The sequence below is a fragment of the Manduca sexta genome, chromosome 5 (assembly GCF_014839805.1).
Source record: "Manduca sexta isolate Smith_Timp_Sample1 chromosome 5, JHU_Msex_v1.0, whole genome shotgun sequence".
NCBI classification, from domain to species: domain Eukaryota; kingdom Metazoa; phylum Arthropoda; class Insecta; order Lepidoptera; family Sphingidae; genus Manduca; species Manduca sexta.
This window is the reverse complement of record NC_051119.1, coordinates 7,050,091-7,072,574: the sequence shown is the minus strand read 5'-3', so window position 1 is coordinate 7,072,574 and position 22,484 is coordinate 7,050,091. Positions and strand designations below refer to the sequence as shown.

Below are 22,484 nucleotides of genomic sequence, written 5' to 3'. Positions count from 1 at the left end.
TATGTAAATTATTAATACTTTTACATTCGTCGGGTTCGCTTTCGAAAAAATTTACCCTTTGCCATTGATTCTCATACGTTTGTTTATTTTCTATTAGGCTTAATGATTATAGAGAATTTTTGGATAAGACCTCTGGGAATCAAACCCCGGACCCCTCCGTCCATGGACAATATATATGAAACCTCCTAGCAAAAATAGCATTAGTGTCCACGAAGTATAATTACTTTTTGTCGGCCTGCATGTTTAAGTAACAGCTATTATTTGGACAGGAGTTTTATTGATGACTTTAAATTGATGCGGGTCGCCGAACATTAATTAGATCAGTAATGATTGAACATGAGCTAGGTCTTACAATCGACCTGGGATCAGACAGCTGGTGGATAGAGTCAAAAACCTTTGAAAAATTATTAGGGGGAACTAATTTACTTCTACCTAGGAGTGCATGTACTGTTGTGTTCTAGTTTGAAAGACATTGTAGCCAGTGTAATTACTGGTGGTTATGAGGCTTAACATATTGTCTCAGGATGACGAGCGCAGTGTAATTCTTCTCTTAACTCTCCTTTGTAATTCAAATTCAGTAACTTTTCTATGAATTGTACCCTGATGATTGTCTACGTGTGAAAATACACGAAATTATTTCAGTAAACATTTTAAATAATTCCAATAATTAAAAATGAATTGCTTTCCAGAATTAACGGAACAAACATAGCATTTTCATAGCAATCACAAACACTATCAATAAAAGTTGACAGACATCGGGCGAAATCGATACGGACAATTGCATGTTTCGATCACAATCTTTTTAAATCAAAAAGATTGTTTATTATGGCTGGAAATCTTTGTCACTATTTCCTGGCACATAAAGTTTTAAATATTAAAAAAAAATGGCTATGAGATAAAAAACGTAAATGGTTAGAAATCAATGACATAATAATCATAATGACTTATTCCACTAAACGGAAATAAGAAATTAAAGAAACAATTTTTACCAACAACTAAATTACATTCCCGTTCCATATTCAAAAAAATAACGACACAGACGCAATAACAGAACGCGTTAATTATTCCGCCGACAATAACCTATAACCGTGTTAAATAACATTAATAACTGTAGGAAACTGGTTATTATCTGTTTAATTACTTACAAAATGGAAGCTAAACCGGCCGACAATATAGAAATGCTTCTGTGGACCGATCAACGATTATTGTTGAAAAAGCGTAGCCTATCGTATCTAATTCAACGCTCTTATGAAGTTTTGCGCTATACGTAACATAGCTATAACGGTAAATATTTGTTAGTTGGAAAAACTGCCATGTAGCATGTATTCCCACACTACTGATTGGTCACGGTCGAATTTGAGACGTTAATTTTTATATATCTAATAAGAACGGGAAAGTTTTACGATCAAACGAGTGTATCGGATTAGTTTCGCTACCTATTTCGTCTGGGATTGATATAGATTGTATCTATTTTTTTTAATTAAACAAAAAGAGCGTTCGAATTAACGAATTATACATGTAGTTTTGAATTTGGAACGTTATACTGTTCACGCTTTTGCTTCCACAATATTGTTATTTAGGTTTTCGAAAGTTATAGAATTGATTTTTGTACAACAAAAAAATCTACGTCGTTAGTAATAAAAATTAGTAAATTTCAATTTAAAGCGTTATGTTGATTATGCACATGCTTCCACAATTAATATTATTTAGATTGTCGAAAGTTACAGAATTATCGTCAGAAATAAAAAAATAATAATAATAAATAAAATAAACAATAGTAATTGGTAAATTATTATACTGACAATATGTATTTTTTTTTATTTCTGTAAAATATTAATCGATTTCACTGGTAATCGATTATATACCTTACTAGGCATAAAAAACAATATCTTTTTCTTGTTGCGGAAATATAAGTAGACGTCATAATTACACAATAATACACAACCGTTCCTTCACAGATAACTGCACTTCACACTTGTCTAGTTTCAAGCCTTGAAGCGAAAAGTGATGGGAACAACATAGTGTCATGAGAAAGTGCGACCATTTCCTATTTAGTGCTGCTCGCTATCACACTTCAGCAAGAAAGTGATTTCAAATTGCTGTACCGTTCTCCGTTACCAAGTAATCTATTTTTTTTAAACCTAGCACTAGAAAATGACATATACTGCTTAAATATAATGTTCACCGTAAGATGCATTGCATGTCCTGTTGTTAGCAATAATTATGTCGACTTGTCTCTTAGGATGTGTGTAGTATGTACCTACTGTTGACTGGGAACCCAAATTACAGAAATAAGTTTCTTTAAGATTTTATGATTTTTAACGAAATTTTGGGTTTGCCTTTTATCCTATTTCAGGAAATACGATATTATGAAAAAAGAGGGCATCTCTATTTATATTTAATGAAGATGTAATTTGGAATAAGTTTCGCTAGTATTTATGTTTGTTGACACGATGTACGGACTTAATCTGCCTGTTATTGTATTGTTAACAAAAATAAACAAAAATCTTTTTTAATTACAAACGTTTAGTTATAAGTCATCCTCATAAAAATAAAGGATCTTAAAACAATTATTAGAACGTTTAAAAAAGGAATTCGATTTTTATAATATTTTTTTATTGCACAAGGAAAACGAACATAAGGATCGTTGCAAATGATTGCTCATAATATAAATTCAAGGTGCATTCAAATATATAATTGTAACCTTATAAAACCGAAGATTCGACAAGATCTGCAATAAAACAATTTAAATCAAAATAGTTTTTTTTATTTTTAATATTTTCGAATTTTGATTAGTCATTATTGTAGTTCACCACCACATTGCAAATGAATAAATAAAGTAAGTAAAAATATTTAAAAAAATACACACACAGCACTCCTCTATCCCTAGGGGGAAAGCAGATATGCAATCAGAGCATCTATGTTTGCTTGTGTGTTCCGTCCCATGATGTGATAGGGGGTGAGCTTATCGCCATATCGAGCACAAATTCCTGACTTCGGGGTAAACACAGAGCAGGAAAATCCAATATTACTGCCTAACCCGTCATTCGAACCTGGAACCTCTGAGCCAAGCCCTACCACGCACAAACACGCACGCCACCGGGCAAACAAAATAAATATTTCATCAAAATTGAAAACTGGTCAATAAATGTAACAAACACGCCAGCATATTTTGACAAATCAGAGAGCGTGCTCTACGATAATAAATTTTCCTGACACTTTAATTACATATCCTAGGAGGCGCCTATATTTTGCTCCACTTTTTGTCTGTGAGCGTCATCGAACTAAAAAAAATATCTTGCTAGATAAACAGTGATGTATACAAGCCTCTAACTCTAACGATAATTATTAACACACGGATTCAGTTAAATAATTTCAGCCCTGTATTGCTATGGTGAAGTGTCCATATAACCCGATTAATACCGGCTTCCCTTTCATAATATACGTTAAATCTCATTATCGTTAGAACGATTTGGAGACCGCATTTTTGCATACTAGTATTTATATTATGTTGCGTCGGGTTCCTTTTCGGAAAATGAAAGTATTGCTGTACTATATCAGTATACAATACACCATTACGTGGGACAGTTCCCACTCCTACACTGGGCACGGGCTTCCTGTACTACTGAGAGGGATTCGGCTTTAGTCCACCAAGCTGGCATAGTTCGAGATTGACACTTCAAATATCCTCAAACTTCTTGTAGAGTACTTCTCAGGTATGCAGGTTTCCACACGATGTTTACCTTCACCGTTAAATCAATTCAGTTAGTCATTAAGGAATTACATTTATAATATTACATAAGTTACTTGCGTAAGTTATGCGTGAGGTGTAAGTCGGGAAAAATTAAGATGTTTGTTACGGTAATCAGCTTATGAGCTTAATTTAATAAAATTTGCGTAAGTTACTAAATATGTAAAGCGTATATATTCGATGACTATATCCTGAACGAAAATAAAAACCTGCTTTGCTGGCACCACGTTGGGTTTTCGTTTTAAAGTTAACGTTGTCCAGCAAAAAATAGTTCGGTATTTCACTGCGACATGGCGAAGTTTTATTTTTCTGGTCAGGTTATAATTTAATAGTTTTAGGAGGCCGTCATATGATATCAAGTGATCCACTAGCCTGTTTGACCTTTATAAATCATTTGCCGCCTTTGATTCCGAGCCATTTTCGGAATGACCTAGTGCATCATTAAACACTGTAAGCTTTAACTTCCAAACTGTTTTATTTTTTAATCGACAGAAACTATAATATCAATAAAATTAACAAAACGCGATAATTATAAAAATGTATTTTTTACATATCCCGAGTTCCGTTTAGATAGGTATTAAAGCTGTTTGTTTATATCCAGCCGAAGTTTAGTGAAGCCGCCATTAACTAATTGTTAATCACGGCTTCACCCGCGTAAAATATCTTTCCCGCACAACTATAGCGCATTTTTAAACTGAAAGACTCGCACAAATAGTCGATATATAATGTCTATTAGGTTCTTACATAATATAAAGCAGTGGCGAAGGACCCATATAACGCGATTCCTGTCGGCTCCCCTTTCGTAATTTATGTAAAATCTAATTATCATCCGTATGGTTTGTAGACCGCATTTATGCGTATTAGTATCTATATTATGTTGTGTCGGGTTCCCTGTCTAAAAATTTCACCCTTCGGCACAGATATATACACCCTTATTCGTAGACGTTATTTATTTAAGCTCTATATTCGCTGTGATAAGTTTGTTTCTCAGTGCTGACGGCATAAAAGGCTTCGCAGTATGTAGACATAGTGCCGTTGTGATTGGTTTATATTGAGATACAACTTGAATCTAGTTGGCTGTCAGATAAAGAAAGCTAAACAAACAGCAAGCTGTCAGATAAACAAAGCTGAGAAACAGACTAGTTATCACAGAAATGCTCCGTCCTTAGATAAGTAACGTTTATGAATAAGGGGAATAGTCTTTAGCCGGCTGATATTTCTATGCTTTTATAATAAAATGGAAAGGAATCGACCGAAGCCGGTGCAACTCACTAGCTAATATAAACGACTGAATCAGTGAGGATCGGTTGATTAGTAGTCAATTAGCTATTCCCATAACAGCGTCAATAAATGTACGCGGTGATTTCTAAGTATTTTGTTGTAATCAATTTTTTGATGTCGGCATTCGTTTGTATTTGAAACAAATGTTCGTTTTATTGGCGTACCGAATTTACTGAGGTCGGTGTCGAATGCTTACCGGACTTACTGTGGGGTTCCGTGGCTTCCTGATATGTGGGATTAATGTCCATTATTGAACCAGGTTTAATATCAAACCTTTATTTCGTACGTTCTACACGGGCCTCCTCTGTTACTGAGAGGGTTTTGCCTTAATCCAAATGTAAAACTGCAAATTTGAGTTAGTAAAATTTTATTGTATATTCGATTTCCGTGTTTAATCGTAACGATATTATATTTTATTACCCGCTAAAGATTATTTATTTATCAAAGTTTACAAAAAAAACTATAATATTCAACAATATAAAACCTTACATAGTGCAATAGTCATTGTATTCCGGTCAACCTTTACGTGATAATTAAAAAAATAACTTGAAAAATTAAAAAAGTAATTTGAATACGGAACACCGCTGCAACAAACCGCTCGCGACATTAGGCGTGTCGAAAGGCCATCTCAGAAGCCGAAAGCCGTGTGCCGGTTGGAAATTTTATAGTTTATAATTACCACAGATTGCCGGCGTGACCCACACACTCGTCGTTTTGTTGTGTTCGCGCTTCTCGATCGTGTGGGTGCTCTTTTTTGCCTTTATTGACAGGACGATGTAAAATAACATTGTTTTGATTTTCATGTTTTAGGTTTTTTTTATGATATGCATAAAATATGAAAAACAAAAATGTGATGTAGTTATTTGTCGTGTATTGTTGTTAGGACATTTGTTTATTTTGAATCTTTGATAGTTTTAGATTCAGTAGGACAAGTTAGTTAACATTTAAGACCAAAATGAATAAGTCATATTTTTTCATATCATCAAATTGGCCGTAGAAAAGAACATTGAATCTATTCTTCTTTACAAGGTTTCTTTGTAGGTTTGTACGTATGTACATGAGAATTATCTAAATATGAACATCGTTTATTTTCGCAATATGCCAGCAGGCTCTGATGCGAGCGGATTGATCGTCCAATCATGCGGTTGGATTAAAAAAAAAAAAATCTTCCCTGGTAAACATTCTTTTAAATAACGAAAACCCTATCTATCGGATCAGTAGTATTTGAGAAAATCGCTTATATACAAACATACATACAGAACCTTTTTTAAAAGTCGGTTAAAAATCTCTATCGTAAAAACCTTACCTTAGTTTTGCTCCCTCCAATAGACCCGGGCCGTATTGACCCGGTCTCGTAGAATCTCGTCAGGATCTTGGAGACGCAGCCGTGGGAGACCAGCAGTTGTCGGCTGATGTCGCACGGCCTGACGCCCATGATGGCCAGCTCCACGATGCGTTTGCGCACCACGTCGGGCAGCGGGCGGCCGTTCACGAACACGCCTCCTAGTTGATTCACGCCCGCTTGACCTACAGGGCAGACTTTCTCTTTAGTTAGGTAATATTGATGAAATTAAGAATTAAGATAAAGTTTCCAATTTAAATATTTTCGCCCTTCGTTTCTATCGTTGCTTAAGTGATTTTGCGCGATTTTTGTTTTTATATTTTAAGAAAAATTTTCAGTACAAGAAATTATATTTGTATATTTTATCACAACAATGTGAAGTTTTTAATATGTCTGGTTAGCCTATAGATATAATATATTCAAAGAAATAGTTACTTTTATCGCTTGCAAAAACAAGGAATGTATTTAAAAATATTTACTTGTCTCTTTTAACGTTTGATATTAAGAAAACACAAAAATGATGAAATGTAGAGCCTGTGTGAACAAAAACTAAATAGAAAGCTAAATGAGTTCTTATGTTTACGCGAATGTTAGATTTCGAAATAAAACTATTTGTTGAATTAATCCTGGTTATATATTCCTCTTTTTTGTATAAATACGGCGATAAAATTCGCAAAGAGTTTTATTTCAGAAAGAAAACTTATTAAACAATCTAAAATAACTGACACAAAATCACAAATAAACACAAGTCATTCCAACCCTTCACGAAACTTATCATAATTTAAATCAACACAAATCATTACGCGATGTCTCAATTCAGTTATTAGACCTCACCTGCCTCATTTCGCCTAATATTTATTTGATTGCCAAAGCCGTCATAACTTTAGCATTTGAGAGTTAAAAACACAAGCTCGTGTCTTTATTTTTGAAAATATACGTAGAGTTTATAACTGTCATAGCAGTGAAGCGTAACTTACAAAATTGAAGCCGATTTTATTGTTTACCTTGCTATTGTTTTTATGTGTAGGTAATATAGTTCATTATATAATAATTTGTGATACCTATTTATCATGTGTACAAAAATATGTTGGTAGAATTAGCATTATAAAGTTACTTCGCTACTAATCTGTCCCATTATGTGATAATAGCGAACCAATCTCCATATCGAGTACTAATTCCAGACCTGGGCAAATAAGGTATATTTCCAAAAAAAATTCACTTTAAATCCTGAAAATGGAAGTTAAACCAAAGTGCTCTCGTTTCACAGCCCAACGCTGTCACTACACCAATGGGAAAAAGCCTGAGATCTGATATATAGAATTTATTATATACCTTACTAATTAAAGTTGTAGATAATCTAAAATGGCCGAATAAAGATGTAGTTTAAAAGATAACTAAACAATGTCCGATGAGAGATAGAGATGTTAATTTTGTCTCTTAGTTTGAAATATGGTATTTGTGTAAATTTCGGAATAACTAAAGCTAATGCAAGTAAAATAATTATATGGTACTTTTAATTATTAATTTATTTTTGTCATTTGTCACATTTATGTAATTCGACTGCCTGGGTGGCGCAGTTGTATTGTGTGCGCGGTAGGAGATTGCTCTAAGGATCTAGGTTCCAATTCCGGGTCGGGGAATGTAATATTAGTTTTATTTACTCAGTATCAAAAGTATAAAAAGTAATCAATTAGCGAGTTTTATTTAATTTAGCATCTATTTCCTAAACATCATGCCTTAAAGTACCAAGGGTTCTCAACATTAAACTCATTATAAACTAAATCTTACTAATATAGTAAAAGTTAGTTATGAAGAATGCATGAACTGTTAAACGGACTTGGATGAAAACGAACTATCTTATGATACACAAGTATTATATAAATAGTTTTAAATCTATCGTTATTGAAATCAAGAAAACTCCACGTAGAAGAATTCAAGTTTTAGAACACCTTAAACTGAAGTTCAGTTGTTGATAGTTACTTACTCTGGATAAAAGGATTCATCGGAAACGCATCATGCCCCTTAACGGCTACCGTTAACGCGTTCCATTATAAAGTCATAAAATAATCGCCAAACGCCGTCCGATTTATTACCTTAATGCAATAAAATTAGCGTTCTAATTTGTTCGTGGGCAATTCGAATTTATGACGTTTTCTTTAACGTACGCCGCAGTATGCCATTTCACGGGTATAGCTGACCGACTGATTTCGTCGGATGCAAATTACTTTACATGTTTTACGATTCCTCTTACCGTGGTAATAACGTCTTCCAGCTCTTCAAAAATCACCTCAGAGACAACAAAAATAAGTACATTTTCGCATGTCAAGTCTGAAATACCATTAAGGGTAAATACGTGATGCTTTGAGTGTGGTTCCGTGAATGTGTCTAATCCCGAATTGATTGCAGATTGGTTCGTGTTGGTCTAGTGGTTAATGAAACGTTAGGTAGCGGCTTCCATTCCTAGTCGAGAAATTTTAGGAACGAGTATTATTTCGCATTAAACTTGTCTTTACCGTTGACAATGATTATTATGTAGGCGTTTAATTGTAGTTACCAGGTATAGTACATTATCTATGATTGCTCACTGCCTACACCTTCGATACACGCGTGTTTATCTATATTACATTTATATAACAATCAAAATGTTTTTTGTCATGTCGACATATTAGCCTTTTCTTACCTCCTATAGCTGCATCATTACCTAATTCTAAATGCACATTTTGAAATATCGGATTATCCGGATACACCTCTTAAATAATTCAAATAAGTGTAAAAACTGGTAAAGTCATGGTTTCATATTTTTCTCTGTCATGAGTTTGCTGATTGAATTGAAACTTACTGCTACCTCGCAAAGAGTAGAATTCCGTGTGTCAAACCGCATTCCTTCCTTTTTAAACTATATTCCGATCCTGTAAAGCCGACATTGCATTAATGATTCTTCTGGTATTGCGAAGTTTAAGTGTAATAGAACATTCTAATGTAAGTGAGGAAACCTGTATACCTGAGAAGTTCTCTGTAGGAATTTGAAGGGTATGTGAAGACTACCAATCCACATTAGGCCAGTTTGATGAACTAAGGCCTAACCCCCTCTCAGTAGTAGAGAAGAGCCCAGCAGTGGGACAGTATATAAAACAGGGCTGATATTATTATAATATCAAGACTACGTCAAAGGGACCTTGCAAGATTGCAGATTTTATACTAAATTTGGCGAATGACTAAAAGTTCTCATAGTTTCTCCAATATTTTAGAAAGCAGTTGCCGGGAGCAAGTCTGGTGACAGTCTTAAAGAAAATGGCAATGCAAGTGAAAGCATTTCACTTGCCACATGTTTGTACAGAAATAATAAACTACGATTAAACGTTTTATATCATTCGTCCTATTTTAATAGCCGTGGTGCAATGGTTGCTGAACCAGGTGCGAAGCAAGATCACGGGTTCAATTCCGAAAGGTAGGCGAGCCTATCGCCATATCTGTTACAAATTCCAGACTCCGGGCCGATATTGAGTAGAAAATCCTAATATTACTTTGACCATAACCTAATACGCTTTGCCCGAATACTATGGATGGACTTCTTCTTCGCCTCGTCTTTCAGTTGCATTGCTATTTATTTTTCTATACTCACTAAGCCGCAATGTATTCCTCTATTGCTGCTTTCTGTCCTGTCTTTCTGTAGCGTGGGTGTGTGGGCGGGATTGCCTTCTACAAATGATTTTAAAAATAATAAAATATTTTTACGAATATAGATAACATCGTTAACTATAAAATTAAATTTATACCTAAAATTATCTTTTGCATCTTGTTTCGGAGACCTTTATTCTTAATTAGCTTAGATCTTGAATGAATTCTTCTGGGTATGTACCCATGTGTTTTTTTTATCGTCAAGCAAGTATGCAATAAATGTTTTAGTTGAAGAACATTGCCAGCGTAATCCTTGGGCATTATGAGACAACACCTTATGTCAGGGTGCGCGCGCAGTATCAAGGAGTTTTTAATTCAAAGTTCTGTATGGTGTTGCTACTGTTTATGGGCGGTCGTATCGCTTAACATCAAGAGAGGTACTTCACCATTCGTTTAAATATAAAAAAAACTCTCATAATATCCCCGAAAGCCGGTACAAGACAATCACAGGCAAAATGTTTTATAATAATTTCTACTCTTCGCCGTGCTATGTCGAATATCTGCAACTAAACCGAATTATACGTCGTGACCTTTAAAAATGTTTTCATGCATTTGCTTATTTTACGCGGTTCGGTCTTTGAAGATGAATGGCACTTAATTTTATAAATGGCAAAGTCTTATACAGTTTTGTATATAAAGTTGAATGTCTTTAAATTTACATAAAATCTATTCGATTGGAGTGATTTGTAAGTAGTAGTTTTTCTTAACATTCCTTTGACGTTAGTCAATAGACGGTCTGTACCAATTCCCCCCAATATCCTCATTTCTTCTTGAAAGTAATTCCCCTATTAGTATTTTTCTAGACAGTAACAATAATTTCAGGTCGTCTTGCGTATTTACTATCTTACTTCGGCAAATAGAATGTTACTGTTTATTTAAAATCATTTCTATGCTTTAGAACGATCGTACACAAAACGATTTACTGATCTTTATAATATATTCTCAAAGATTTTCTAATATTCATATCTTCAGTGACTATAGTAAATTTATACTTGTAAGTGTTATACTGAAGTATCAGCATAACACTTATTACTTCAGACTATCCACTGCGACCCCTGAGTTTAGTTTCCACAAAACACGACGGTTCCACAAAACGGTTGCCAATTTGAAACTTAACACATTTATTGGCAACTAAGTAAATTACCTCTCAAACACCAACAATAACCGCATAGATTTTGTAGTGTTTACAACCAATAGATTAGTCATACATTGTTGCTGCACTTCCCGGTATAAACACAAATTGGAATATAATTTGTTTACATTTTATGATATAACTTTCGAAGAACGTTTAATATTGCTTATTGCGCATATCTCGAAAATGTTAGTACAGTGTTATGAAGATACAGAATGTTACTCGCTTTGTACCAAAATATTTAAAGGCTTAGTCAACTCTATTTTCGTAAGCCGGTAGATATCTCGTTAGAGGAACTAGAAGCCGTTGCTAATTCGCGGATTATAATTAAATATAGCCATGATGATGGATATGACGGTGAAGGCAGAATACACTAAATTAGGTATTCGATCGTGCGGTAGTCCGACGTGGTTCATTTTTCATTAATGTTGGGTCTTAAGAATGGTAATCCCAACATATCCGACTAGTAGTCTGAGCCTGAGCGGTAGTGGTAATTTTAATTTGTCACCAACAACACAAAACAATTTACACTTTATCTTCTATGCGGTACAGCATAAATTTAGATTATCAGAGAACCATTAATACCCACTCCTCAATTCCCATTACCCCTTTAATGACAGACGATGATTATTTAAGTTATTGTTTCTTAAAAGAATCATCCATTCTGAAGCCTTTAAAAAAAGTAAAGCCGCAGCTCGCGCTACCGTCCCTCCCATATTAATGCTATAACGTTAATACGCTCCCAGTTTTACAATCGGCCGGTCGTAAACCGTTGTCATTTTTTTGCCGTCGCCGCACACCAATATCGGCAATATATCGCTAAAGTTACTGCACATTTTACAACTTGTGACCGATTTAACAGCACCGATTGGCACCGTATTAGCCGACGGGAGCGCTGTGTTTTTAAATCTCGAACTCTCTTTATTAGAGTCCGTATTATATTTTATATTTATGTGTATATAAAAAATACTTCAGTGTTGTGATAAATTACTTCTCTTTACTGTTTCTTTGTTTAAAGATTAATAGATCTCTTCATCGAGCAACATAGGTTTTAAGGTTTGTTCGGGTTTGAATTCTTATTTAAAACGAGAAAGCCACCAGATAATGTACTAGTGATAGGTTTGCTCTCTATCATATCATAAGACGGAAATTGGTTAAACGAACTTTGTACATAGTTTTGCTTTTGCCTAATCCTTGTCGACACAGGCGATAGGTTATCTCATGCATAGCCAGTTAGTTTGCACTAATAAAGTTAATATTATAAAAATCTGACAACGTCAAAACCGACATAACTGACAATAATAAAATTTATTTGATATTATTTTTATAAAATATTTTAATGGATCGTTGCCGTTGCGAGGAATATAAAGCCGCTGTGAAGAAACTGAGATTCTACACCGTAGGAACACTCAGGCCTGATATTATTGATAATTATGATAGTAAGTGTATAACATTAATATTCATAATTAAAATTCATTTGCGAGTTATAAATACTGTTAGCTGCTGGAACTACTGGGCGTCTTCAAATCGCATATCAACAAAAAGAAATTCACAACACAGAAAATCGACTTATTAGGTATATATGTAGGAGTGCTAGCAAGCCGGTAGGCAACGGCTTGGCTGCACGTCTAGCATTGCAAAGTGCATAGGCGGCGGATTCTGCTTACCATCAGGCGGACTGCTAGCTCGTTTTCCTATTAAGGCGATAAAAAAAATACACACCATCAAATTCTGCTTGAAATGTAGAGTTTGCCTGTAGTTATTTAAAAATCCTTTTTTGTGTTGACTCTCGTCTTGGTAATGTGCAGTCAGCCAAAAAAGTAGCTAAATAAATTTAAAACTTCACATTCCCTTACGCGTAAAGTTCATTTTTTTTTATTTTCACGAAGTAAATTCAATCCCTGTTTTATAATAAATTACAAAAATATGCATAGAATGACACTTATATGCATTCGCTAAAGCCTAAACCCTCTCAGTAGTGGAGTGCACTTTTGCGTAACCTTTTAATAAACGAACAACAAACCTTTTAATTTATTTTATTTATTCCAGGAACTGGTTACCAAGTAGCCTGGATAAAAAATGGCGTGAATTATACGGATTTAAGGTTCTCCAAGCCAAGAGCGAGTAAGATTCTGTCGCCTGAAGAATTGCCAGAGAATCGAATGTCGAAGGAAGCCCGCGTGGTGAACCAAATGTGGTGTCCTTATATGACTCCCATCAAAATTTAGACATGTATGTCATTTTTTTCTAAAAAAAATATGTTAAATCATCATCCATAATGGAGGGTTGTAAAAACGAAATAAATTCTTATTATATTGCCTTGTTTTTAAATGGATAGTTTGTGTTTAGACCAGAAGTAGATAATTAATATTTCAAACTACTCCCTATCTTTCTATTTTGATCAATTTCGTTGCGGGATAAGGACAATTTTTTGTTCCCTGAGACTTGCCCAGCTTCACCGCTCGGTGGCATAAAATGCGTGCCACTGTTGATCCTGGCTTACAGGAGTTGTAGTGGTGGGTGTGAAGACGGGAAAGTTTCTAGAATCCACTAGGTAAATTTTGAATAGCTATTGTTTCTGCCAACCGATTGCATACCTTAAATCGGAATTAGGTTTTTCTTATAGGTCGCTTGACAAAACATATTATGTTAATAGTAAAGCGAAATTACGTTGTACACGCGAAAATGGGTATATATGCTAACTTGCATGCTTTAAAACTTGGTCCCGGTCTGGTAATGGTCCACCGCGCTAGTTACAATACAATATCTACCAGAATACCACTAAATGAAAGAATATTGTAGAACTAGCTAACTCGAATGAGTTAGCGAGTCTTGTTTTAGCTGTGAATATTGCTTTCTAACTGTGGCTTTTCATTTTATTTCTACTTAAAACCATTTTGGAAACTAAAGTGATATTCCAAAATTCACATTCATTAAAAGCGCGAAGTTAAAATAGTCGTTAAGTTTTTTGAAATTTTCTAATCATAAGAGCAATTTTCATTTTTTTTTTTCTTTCCATAGAAACCTTCTATGGAGTAACAGAAAACTAAAAAAAGATGAATGAAATCAATTACGTCATTCTCAAGATATGGCGTGACCAAGAGAAATAGGGATTCATTTATATATTTAGACAACCAAGAGAAATAGAGATTAATTTATATAATAATAATAATAACAGCCCTGTATTATATACTTGCCCACTGCTGAGCACGGGCCTCCTCTACTACTGCGAGGGATTAGGCTCTAGTCCACCACACTGGCCTAGTGCGGATTGGTAGACTTCACACACCTTCGAAATTCCTATAGAGAACTTCTCAGATGTGCAGGTTTCCTCACGATGTTTTCCTTCACCGTTAAAACGAATGATAAATTCACAAAGAATACACACATGATTTTTTTAGAAAAGTCAGAGGTGTGTGCCCTTGGGATTTGAACCTGCGGACATTCCTCTCGGCAGTCCGTTCCACACCCAACTAGGCTATCGCCGCTGTTAATTTATATAATATTTAGATATCGAACGACACTTGACAGTAACTTAGAATGCAGCCACCCATCTCGCAACATAAGATAATTAAACTCGTTTGGCATTCATATTTGAAGCTAGTAATATGGAAATTTTTATATGTACTGATCTTATCTTACAACAGTTATGAATCGCAATAAAATGATAAAAACAACCAATAACACACAGGAAATGTAATTAGCGGAGAATTTTGAATAGTTATTAAATTTTGTTTAAAATAAACATCGATAAAAAATATGACTATTTTATTTATAAACGCGGCGTGATAAAAAAATGTTAATAAATATTGGTATAGATATACGTTCTTTACAGTAATGAAAACTGCAAAACATATAGATGAACAGGGATATGAATCATAATTATCCATAGAATAATGGCCCCGGCAAACGCTTTCCTGTCTCAAGCCGCATTTTATGTAAACTACCTTTCATCGTTTAGGTCTCGTTAGCAGTGCCACATTACAAATACTCCTGTGATCCAAGCTGTAACTAACTAAAATCTTACATAATTTTTCATTGGAATAAACTATCGGGTGATTTTGGAATTTAGCGTGTAATTTTCGTACATATTTTCATATCACCTAAAATGCTTACTCTACCGTCTTTATTTTTATATATCACCTAAATTGTCTACTTTTTCCTTTGATTTTTCAATAATATTTTTTGATACAATTTTTTTTCTGTCTATTGGAACACAATAAAAACGTAATCAATCAAGTCGCTTCAGTCGTTTTCAAATAATGCTCTTACGTACATGTGCCAAATTTTCTGTGATCTAAATCTTCATTCCCGTTTAGTATAGACTGCAGACGAATATTTTTTTATACAAATAACAGTTGATTTGTTTTATCTAAGAATAGTTCTTGTTTCTTTTTGTCCTTTGGCTTCTCTTTACTCCATTTTACGTTTAATATAAATAAGGTAAGTTTAAAGCCACAAAAAGTTACGATGAACAACATATTACATATTAATTTGAGACCAAGTTGGTATTGGGTGGCAACAGAACGCCTATAGCTCCAGTTCCAATTTGTATACGTTTTCAATTAGTAAGTCCGAGTGGCATGTAGCCATTTTAGCTACAACAATGGACCGGACCAACCGGCCCGTAGAGTTTCACAGAAAACTGCCAGGCCATAGCGTTACGCGAAGACAATGAGGGCTAAGCAATCATCATTCCATTCCGTTTAAGGCTGTATCTATAATAGCTTAGCATGGATGTGATCATGACGTCACTTGCTTGTTAGATAGACTGTAATAATTTCCAAATGACTACTTCGATTGTTGCGTCAACCGTGACATTATTGTTATGAATTTTAGAGTGTAAACCATGATTAGGATTGGAATTGGCATTGATATGGCAATAAACAACAGCTAATGTGGATGGGTATAACCTCAGAGATGTATAATAATATAATATCAGCCCTATATTATATACTGTCCCAATGCTGGGCACGGGCCTCCTCTACTACTGAGGGAGATTAGGCCTTAGTCCACCACGCTGGTCTAGTGTGGGTTGGTAGACACACACCCTCACAATTCCTATAGAGAATTTCTCAAGTGTGCAGGTTTCCTCACGATGTTTTCCTTCTATGTGAATGTTCTCAGCGATGTGTAGGTGCATTACTTGTGTCTGTCTACTCCTTTAAGGATAAAAGGCGGAACTATTGCACCCACTTTCCGCTGTGTATATTCCGTCCCATGATGTGATGGAACGAGCCTATCACCATATCGGGCACAAATAACAGACCCCAGTCTGATAGTAACTTCACTTCGTCCGACCCGGGGATCGAATGTTTCATATAAAACTGTCTATTAAGGCGATACCTCAAGGTCCATTTTCATACATTTTGTTTCACCTTTAATCTGGGTAACTAAACAAGTATTGGCAAGTAAAGAATTTAAATTCACGTCTAGTTAGTGATTAGTTCTCGCAGTTGAAAGAAAAACGTAAAAATAATTAATAATCATGGATATTTCTGCCTTTAAAATTTCGTCATATTAAATTTAAATTCTTTACTTGCCAATACTTGTTTAGTTACCCAGATTAAAGGTGAAACAAAATGTATGAAAATGGACCTTGAGGTATCGCCTTAAAGTTGACAATCGAGATTTTTTTTATAGGTTCACGGCAAATTGACGCTACTGCATCTGATGGTAAGTGTAGTGGTCCAATAGAATGTCGACTGACGAGAGATGATTACCCCTCGGCAGTCGACACAATTATGCCGGCCTGTTGGAGCCAGATATACACAGGCTGATCCTGGAACGCGACATATATACGTGGGCCATTATGGCGGGTTGTAACACCTTGTGTACGGTGGTCGCTATTCAGGCCGATATAAAATATATCAATATATAGCAACACTTAATTGTCGTATGGGTAAAATGTGATTTAATTTGCGATCTTGTTTCAAATTGGTGTCTCAGACGAAATACAGATAGTATCTTGATTATTTTATTGCCGTTTCGTTACATATAAAATCTTTTTATTACTTACTTCTGGTAACAATTTTTTATCATAATTATTTAAATCTCTATAAATGTAACGGGATCATACATTGAATTGATTGTGATCGACTTTTTGGTAATTATGAATCAAAATATTGCTTGTTTATATTTTTTTGATTTAAGTATACATCTATTTATACATATTATAAAACAAAGTCCCTAAAATCTGTTAGTCTGTATGTGATCGATTTTCTCAAAATCTACTGTAAGGATTTTTGTACGGTTTTTACTAAAATATAGTGCAATTCTTGAGGAAGGTTTAGGTGCTACTTTTTATCCTAGAATCCCCGCGGCGTCGGGATTTATGAGGGAAAAACTTTGTCAAACTGATTTCTACGCGGGCGAAGCCGCGGACACAGAGAGTTTTGTATAAATTTGATAAGAAAGATTAAGAAATCTAGTATTTGAACGATATTGTCAATATCTATGTGAATTTTTGTCTCTTTTACAAAACACAGGCGACGTCGAAGTAAAAGCTAGTGCGACAATAAACAGTACTATATACAGTATAGTTTTATTAATTTAATTTATATTAATTAACAACAATAAAACGGAATAAATTTTATGATGTAAAATTGTAACGGAGTTGTAAACATCCAAGTAGAAAATCGAAGTTGAAGTATTAGATTCGATTTGATATGGACCCGCTTGTGGTGGAATAGAGTGGACATGACTGGAAAATAAGTAGATCAAGTGGGGTAGTGTAACGAAAAATCATTCTTATTATTAGAAACATAGAGTATCATGTCTTTTGCCTTTTCAAGAATTGGGAGATAAGTTAAACACGTATTTCACTAGTTTTAGGAATAAAAACTAAAATAAAAACTTAAATAATATTCATTAAAGTATTAAACATATTTTCTGTCTGAAAAAGATTTATCGTGCATTGATGGAAAATATACTTTACTGCATTCGGTTAGGTATTACTTTAAAGAAGTCGCCAAACCTAATTTTTGTAATTTTTGGGTAACGTTATAACTTCTAACATCAAAAATAAATTTCTTTTAAAAAATAATGGGCACGTCCACACAACTATCATCGCATCAAACCCGGTCCAGATCGCTCAATAAGTTAATTTGGCGTCAAAAGGCCCGCGCCTGCGCATGTCACATATACGATCTACAAAACGATAGCCGTTGCGTTACCAGATCTTATGGATTGATAGGTAGGAGTCCACGGTCTGTTGTGAAATTAAAAAGTAAAAATACAAACATGACGAATTTGAATTTCGAATGTGGAGGTCGAATTATCTACCTAAATATTTGTGTGGTATGAGTGAATCGTATGATACTCTAAGAGGTGAATAAAAAACGGGTAAAAAAACAAAATTCAACGTACAAAGCAATTTTGCTCTTATTCAAAAATTAATTAAGTTGAAAAATGGTCAGTACATATATTTTTATAATTACAGTTAATTCAATTTATATGGGAATAATTTTAAATATTTTGATGACACCTCTAACTTTTCTAAAATCATGTGTGTACTCTTTGTAAATTTATCGTTCGCTTTAACGGTGAAGGAAAACATCGTGAGGAAACCTGCACATCTGAGAATTTTTTATAGGAATTTCGAAGGTGTGTGAAGTCTATCAATTCGCACTAGGCCAGCGTGGTCGACTAAGGCCTATTCCCTCTCATAGTAGAGGAGACCCGTGCTCAGCAGTGGGCAAGTATAGGCAGGGCTGATATTATTAATTTTAGATATAATTTTTTCCGTTGATAATAATAACATAATCTTGTATCTCACTTTTAGGTAGGTAAATTGTGTCTCAAGCCATGGTTTTGACATCAAAGTTCCTAATAGTTACTGGTACTGGTCCAAAGTATTCTAATATAAATGGTAATACATGTAAATACTTTTTCGAACACTCAAGTCCTTCAAGTCCTTTTGTTTTCTTCTTTAACTAAGTTTATTAGATATATTGTAACTTTGTAGTAGAAACTCTCATTGGCACAGTTGTATTATGGTATACCTGCAGTACTGACATCTTTGGAATCAAAACCCCGGCTCGGGCCGAAAGATATTGTCTTTTTTCTCAGTATCAGCCCGGAATAATCAGAAATTCGTGCCTGATAAGATGATAGGCTCCATCCTATGGCCCCATCACATCATAGGACGAAATTCACACGGAGGAAAGTGGGTGCACTAGTTAAGCCTCTGCCTACCCTTGCGGCATTGAAAGGCGTGAGTGAGTGTAAAATTACATCGTTCTTGTTTTCCATAAAGCTTAAGCCTATACAAGTTTTAATCTATTTAACATAAAACTAAAACGAAATATCATTTATCAACACAATTACGACCCGGAAACAACGTGTGCGACCAAGTTATGAATATAGAAATATTTCTATTACACCCCGATATCATCACTATATTTTTATTGCCAATTGACGCACCTTATCCCGTTGTAATAGAGTACATAATGCATGTATAATGTATTAGGTGGGTAGCGCGGGTGGCCCATCGGTTCGATATAATCTCGATACAGAGATTTGACTCTTGATTCTCTTAATTACCGTTAATGGGCCCCCGGACTGTGTTTGTGCGGTGGACATGATTTTTAATTAAATTACAGGATATTGCTTGATTTGTATGATCGTTGTGAGACAATTTAATGTCCGGATTTTAACTGGTACGATTGTTGGCTATTGATATTGCTTTATAAAGGAAAATGATTTGTAAAAATAAACTTAATCTAAAAGTGTCTTGGAAGAAATCGCTTTTAGTGATAAGATTGACAATTGTACATATATTTTTTTTCGTAAAAGTATGTGTAAAACTGTCAAGTGGGTCACCTGATAGTAAGTTATACCGCAAGCGATAACTATCCACATTACCAAAGGTGTGAGGGATGCGTAGATAGATTAATTGGTTTAAACAATATATGGTATTTTTTACTTTTCTTATTATTCAATTAGCTGTGCCCGCGGCTTCCCCCGCGTGTATATCCGTGTGTCACAATTTTTTTTCTACGTAAATCGTGTAATAACCGTACAAAAATGCGTTCAGTAGATTTTGAGAAAATCGATCACATACAAACAGCTTCTGGGGACTTTGTTTTTATAATATAAAATGTAGTTTAAAAATAAAGACTTTTTTATTATAGTTAATAGTTATAAGAAATACACGTCGAATTAGTAACTCCTACTTTTTGAAAATGTTATATTTAAATAAGTTTCCGAAAAAAATCCCTCTAACCCCCCAAATCGCGGTCACTCTACCAAAGGGTTCTTTGAAACGCTTATGATTTCAATGTGTGAGGTAAATTCCTACAACGGATGGCAGCGGCTTTAATGTCAACCGTTTAACTTAATTAAGATCTGAATGTTTTTTTCTCGTATAGTTATCGGCTTCTTGCTTACTCGATCCCTTGTAGATATGCGTGCCGACTTTGGTTTCTGAAAATTTTATGGCGATATTCCGTAATTTTTTACGAGATCTGGAAGTACTGGAAATTTTTCTACCTATATACATGGATTGGGTTGTATTGTAATGCATCTGGTTTTACATTTGGCTACAAATATTCCCCTTTTGGCAAAGCAATAACGACTTTGTGTTGTTTACGGGCAAAGTTGATGTTGCATTGCCCAAAACGGCAGATATTCGTTTAAATAAGGGAAACTAAATGAAAATAATTTTGGTAAAGCAATATCGACTTTGTGTTGTTTACAGGTAAAATTGATGTTGCATTGTATCTTTAAATTATAACACTTTTTGCATCAGCGCAGCAGTTTGATTCCGTATCCAGATCAGACGTATCCAGATTTTCTAGTGGTAGGTCTCTCATATGTAAGAGTGCGTGGGTAGGTATCACCGCAATGTCTATTTCTGCCACCAAGCTACTGTTTTGTTCCGGTTTGAAGGATATTTTAGCCAGTGTAACTACAACACACAATAAGACTTAACATTGCATATCTCAGATTGACGAGCGCAGTGGAATATCAAACATTACTTTGTAATTCAAGGTGTTGGATGTTGTTTTTATGGTTTATGGACGGTCGTATCGCTTACCATCAGGCGAACAGCAAACTCGTCTCGTCAGTCGAAGCAATAAAAAGGCAGCATTCGATTTGTTTATATATATCTCGCTGTATGAAATACTGTTGACAACGCCGGCATTTGTTTTTCTACGCACCCGTCCAGATGCAGAGGTGACATTGTATTCTCAATAACGTTTACAACAAACTAAAACTTATCTCTAATTAAAATCAAAATATAAATACCTGTATGCGGCATACTGCTGGATTTCTGAAACAATTTACAAAATTATTACAAAAATATTTCACTATAATAAACTTTAATCAGATTTTTAAAAAAATCGTGTGCTAATATTTTAAATTAGTTTATCTAGTTTAGGGATCGGCGCAGGCCTAAAATCGTAAAGCCACGTGACATCTTTATCGGGAACCTTAGCCACGATATTTGCCGTGTAAAAGTCACAACTCAACTGTGACATTGAGTACAGAGGCGTAATAAGGCCGACACTTGGCAGATATTGACCTCCTGCTGGGAGCACGCTACTGTAAATAACAGGCTAATTGTATGTTTATTTATTATTTATCGTTTTAGGTTGGAATTGTGTGTAAATGTAAATACAGTCTAAGAAGCCAACTACTTCATTAAAAGAACTATTTTTTTTTAGAGAAACGCTGTTAGCAACTACTTATATTTATTAGAAAAAAAAACTTGTTGTGTGTGTATCAATTTGTATTTCTGTGTAAGAATTTCGGCTTTTTGAAACAAAACACGCAAAGGGTGATAAAGATTTTTAAGTTATTAATATTAAATTAAAACCAACAACAAAGTTCCAGTAAATAGATACATAAGAAACTATATGCATAGCACACACATTAACTAAAGTAGAAACATTGAAAACAATCTCAATGCAGTAAACTGAGTAATTAACACATGATATACTGTGTTAATCTAATCAGCCGACTTTAATTTTAACAATAGTAACAGTAAAATTACAGATACTCTATGATCGTTTCGTTTTGCTAGCGACATCTAGTGAGCTATATATGTTACTGGGTATCATATCTCCCAAGGGACTCAAAATCCGTCCCTTGCACACCTTACAAGTCTACAGCATGAAACGCACTACGGTTATGATTACAACCGGCCATTAACCACCGATAACCCGCTTAAATCATAATTTATTCAAATTAAAAATACTTATCAGAATGTGATGCGGTACTAAATCAGAAATTAAGTGAGCCGGTGCGTGCGGTGCGGGAAAATCGATGCTATCTCGCCACTCGATCACCGTGAA

The 22,484-nt window shown here is 34.6% G+C and overlaps 1 protein-coding gene and 1 long non-coding RNA gene across 2 annotated transcripts in view; one reads left to right on the top strand and one right to left on the bottom strand.

Moving 5' to 3' along the window:
* The window catches only part of LOC115450250, a 72,160-nt gene that overhangs the window by 17,726 nt on the left and 31,950 nt on the right, over window positions 1–22,484 (bottom strand). The window contains exons 2-3 of the mRNA XM_030178252.2: window positions 21,436–21,460; window positions 6,339–6,559 (exon numbers count right to left, since the gene is read on the bottom strand). Coding sequence (XP_030034112.2) covers window positions 6,339–6,559; window positions 21,436–21,448 — 234 coding nt within the window. The 5' untranslated portion in view covers window positions 21,449–21,460. The remainder of the gene's footprint in view (window positions 1–6,338; window positions 6,560–21,435; window positions 21,461–22,484) is intronic.
* LOC115450251 lies at window positions 12,429–13,515 on the top strand. Its single transcript, XR_003939266.2, has 2 exons — window positions 12,429–12,623; window positions 13,234–13,515. It is a non-coding gene; the product is annotated as an uncharacterized LOC115450251 (long non-coding RNA).